Genomic DNA, 3,405 nt, shown 5'->3' with positions numbered 1-3,405 from the left:
CCACCTCCTGCCTCCCGGTCCCCGGCCCCTAGGCGACGACGGTCAGCAGAGACCTTCCCCTATTTCTTCACCAACCTGGAAGAAGCGAGAGCGCTTACGCCTGCCCTCTGCTCTACGATCCACACCCGGCCACTCTCCGTCTGTGGATAGGGTTTTCCCTCGGTTCTGAGGGCGCTGCCTCTCCCAACCATTTATCCGGCGCTGCGTTACAAAAGCGCCGCGCCAACTGTCCTCCGAACATCATTTCACAACATCCTCAACAGGGTAGACGTGTGTCCCATTTTACAGACGGGGAAAGTGAGGTCAAATCACTTGCCCAAAGTCACGCGGCCATTCAGCAGCGGGAGAGAGGAAACGAACCCAGGCTCCCAGCCGGCTCCAGGTTTCCGCAACTTGCTCTGCGGCTCACACTTTCCAGCCTGAGCCCCGCCTCCCCATCCCACCCCAGCGAGGGGCGCCGGGCCCGCCCCCGGAGGAGCGTGCCTCGGCCGCTAATCGCCGGGCGCCCCCGCCTCCGTTTCGCTGCCTGGAGCCGCCCCCGCCAGCTTAGCCCGGAGACTGCTCCCGGGGCCGCGCGCGACGCCGCCGATTGGCCCGCGGTAATTACGGGCACGCTCCGGGAGGGGGGAGGGGCCGGGGCGGCCCCCCGCGAGCATAAATTATGCAAATACCCGGGCACCGCACGGGGCTGACCTGCCGCCTCGCTCCATTCACGGGGGCTGCCGCGGGGGCGGAGGTGGCAAGGGAGGGGGGCGCCCATTGTTGGGGCGGGTACTTAAGGGGTCCTGAGGCCGGTCGTGTGCCACACTCGGTACTCACACGAGCTGATCTGCTCGCCGGCGAGATCACTCGGGAGACCGACTGGGAGCGTGGCCCCTGCAGCAGACGAGGCGAGGAGGTGAAACCCAGCTCCAGGTGCGCCCCAGCACCTTTCCTGGCCGTGAAGCCCGCAGCGGCCACAGGGTTGGCCTGGGCCATTTGGAACGTAAGTGCGCCCCGGCGGCCCTACCCTCTGTCCGGGCTCCTGTCCTCCAGGCGCCCTCCTACCTGCCCGTCGGTCCTGTGCCACGCAACGATGCCGGCCCCTCTGGAGAAATGCCTCTCGGACCTCGACTGCGCCAGCAGCAGCAGCAGCGACCTATCCGGCTTCCTCACCGACGAGGAGGACTGTGCCGGGCTCCAGCCGCCAGCTTCCGCCTCGGGGACGCCCGTGCCAGTGCGCAGGGGCGCTCCCGCGGTTCCTGCAGCGTCCAATACTCCCCGGGCGCAAGACGACGAGCAGGAGAGGCGGCGGCGCAGGGGCAGAGCGCGTGTGCGCTCCGAGGCGCTGCTGCACTCGCTGCGCAGGAGCCGGCGTGTCAAGGCCAATGACCGCGAGCGCAACCGCATGCACAATTTGAACGCGGCTCTGGACGCGCTGCGCAGCGTGCTGCCCTCCTTCCCCGACGACACCAAGCTCACCAAGATCGAGACGCTGCGCTTCGCCTATAACTACATCTGGGCTTTGGCCGAGACTCTGCGCCTGGCCGACCAGGGACTGCCCGGGAGCGGTGCCCGGGAGCGCCTCCTGCCGCCGCAGTGCGCCCCCTGCCTGCCCGGGCCCCCGAGCCCCTCCAGCGACGCCGAGTCCTGGGGCTCGGGTGCAGCCGCCTCTCCCTGCGCCGCTGCTGCCTCGCCACTCTCTGACCCCAGTAGCCCCGCTGCCTCGGAAGACTTCGCCTACGGCCCCGGCGACCCCCTTTTCTCCTTCCCCGGGCTGCCCAAAGACTTGCTCCACACGACGCCCTGTTTCATCCCTTACCACTAGGCCCTTCAGGGACACCGTTACCTTCCCCCTCCCAAGGCAACAGGCAGTAGATGGAGCCCCAGCTGCAGTCTCAGGACCCCCAGTCTGGGCGGAGGGAGGAAGCGGGAGCTTTAAAGGGGTGGGAGATACCTGAGCCGCTTGTTAGGTCGCTGCACCCTCGCCGCCGTTGCTGCCCCTTGGTCTGTTTCTCCAGCCCTCAGCCCTGGGCCCCTCCTGCCCGCCCCTAGACGGCCTTTCCTTTTGCACTTTCTGAACTCCACAAAACCTCCTTTGTGGCTGGCTCAGAGCTGACCCCAGCCACCACTTCAGTGTGATTTAGAAAAGGGACAGCTCAGCCCCTGAAGACGAGGTGAAAAGTCAATTTTACAATTTGTAGAACTCTAATGAAGAAAAACGAGCATGAAAATTCGGTTTGAGCCGGCTGACAATACAATGAAAAGGCTTAAAAAGGAGAGACAAGGAGTGGGCTTCATGCATTATGGATCCCGACCCCCACCACTGCAGGCTTGCTCTAGGAAGAACCCAGACTTGCGTAGCTATTCAGGCACAGGGCTGGAAAGTACTTTAATTTATTCAAGATGCTTCTTTCATATGAAAATGTATTTTTGTACATAAAGAGTTTATTCTATTATTATGAGGTATCAGAGTTTACATTTTTGTACTGCAGATGTTTCGTGTAAATAAAAACGAAGTAAAAAAATAAGTCACCAAGTTTCTCGCCTCATGTTGGTGTCTCTCTGAGGCTTTCTTCCCATCCCCTGGCGGCTCAACCACTAAAGTGAAACACTATCCTCACCCACCTCCAAACTCTCCACTCCCTTTTCAAAAACACTTAAAAATATACAATGCACTTGATTTCCACCAAGAAATGGATAAAGACGGGCCAGGGCATTTGGGAGACATCATTTCCTTTCACCTTATAAGCACAAGGGAGATCTTTCAGGCTCCCCGTAAGCCAATTAAGACTTTTTAGTGGGGAATTAGCCCCGGATATGCAGCTACCTGTAGAGGTAGGGGCGGTGGGAGACTCTTTCTTTTGAGGAACTCCACATCAGCTGGCTCTGTGTTTCAAAGAGAGGGGATTAAAAAGATCAATACAGTGTGACCACTGGCTAGGAAGTCCCAGTGACAGGTGGGCCCAGGCTGGGCAAGCAGAAGGGTCCACTCTTATAACAGCCTATTTAGAGGGAGAAATTGATTGGTAAACAATGCCTCCAAATTGTTGTCCATTGAGGCTAGGATCACCCTGGCTGTGAGGTGTGGGATGAATTACTCTGGTGTGGTATGTCTGGATGGCGTGTGCACCTGCCTAAAATTGTGAGTTAGGGTGCCTGCACACACCCCCCCCACACACACATATATCTCCCCAGCTGTGCCTACAGTGAGGGGGGCGGGTAGGGAGACATTCGGTGGGCTCAGTCCTGTTTTGCTCAGCCCGTCTTTAAGGGCAACAGCCAAAGCTTTCATTTGCTGCCAGAGAAATCAGCCGCCCAAACCCAGTGGGGATTTTTCTGACTGCAGTGAGTTTGTCTGTTGTCTGACAAGTAGCTAGCAGCATTGGCCACAAGCAGTTTTGTTGTAAATTTCAGAATGTGGAT

At 59.2% G+C, this 3,405-nt stretch overlaps 1 protein-coding gene across 1 annotated transcript; it reads left to right on the top strand.

The window, feature by feature from the left end:
- Positions 1-791: 791 nt before the first annotated feature.
- Positions 792-2,514, top strand: NEUROG1 (neurogenin 1). Its single transcript, XM_043563059.1, has one exon. It carries the CDS (start codon positions 1,076-1,078, stop codon positions 1,805-1,807), a length of 732 nt encoding a protein of 243 aa, XP_043418994.1. The 5' UTR covers positions 792-1,075; the 3' UTR covers positions 1,808-2,514.
- The last annotated feature ends 891 nt before the right edge of the window (positions 2,515-3,405 follow it).

Source organism: Prionailurus bengalensis, chromosome A1 (assembly GCF_016509475.1).
Source record: "Prionailurus bengalensis isolate Pbe53 chromosome A1, Fcat_Pben_1.1_paternal_pri, whole genome shotgun sequence".
In the NCBI taxonomy this organism is placed as follows: domain Eukaryota; kingdom Metazoa; phylum Chordata; class Mammalia; order Carnivora; family Felidae; genus Prionailurus; species Prionailurus bengalensis.
Note: the sequence above shows the minus strand (reverse complement) of the source record. Positions and strands in the feature narration are given on the sequence as shown.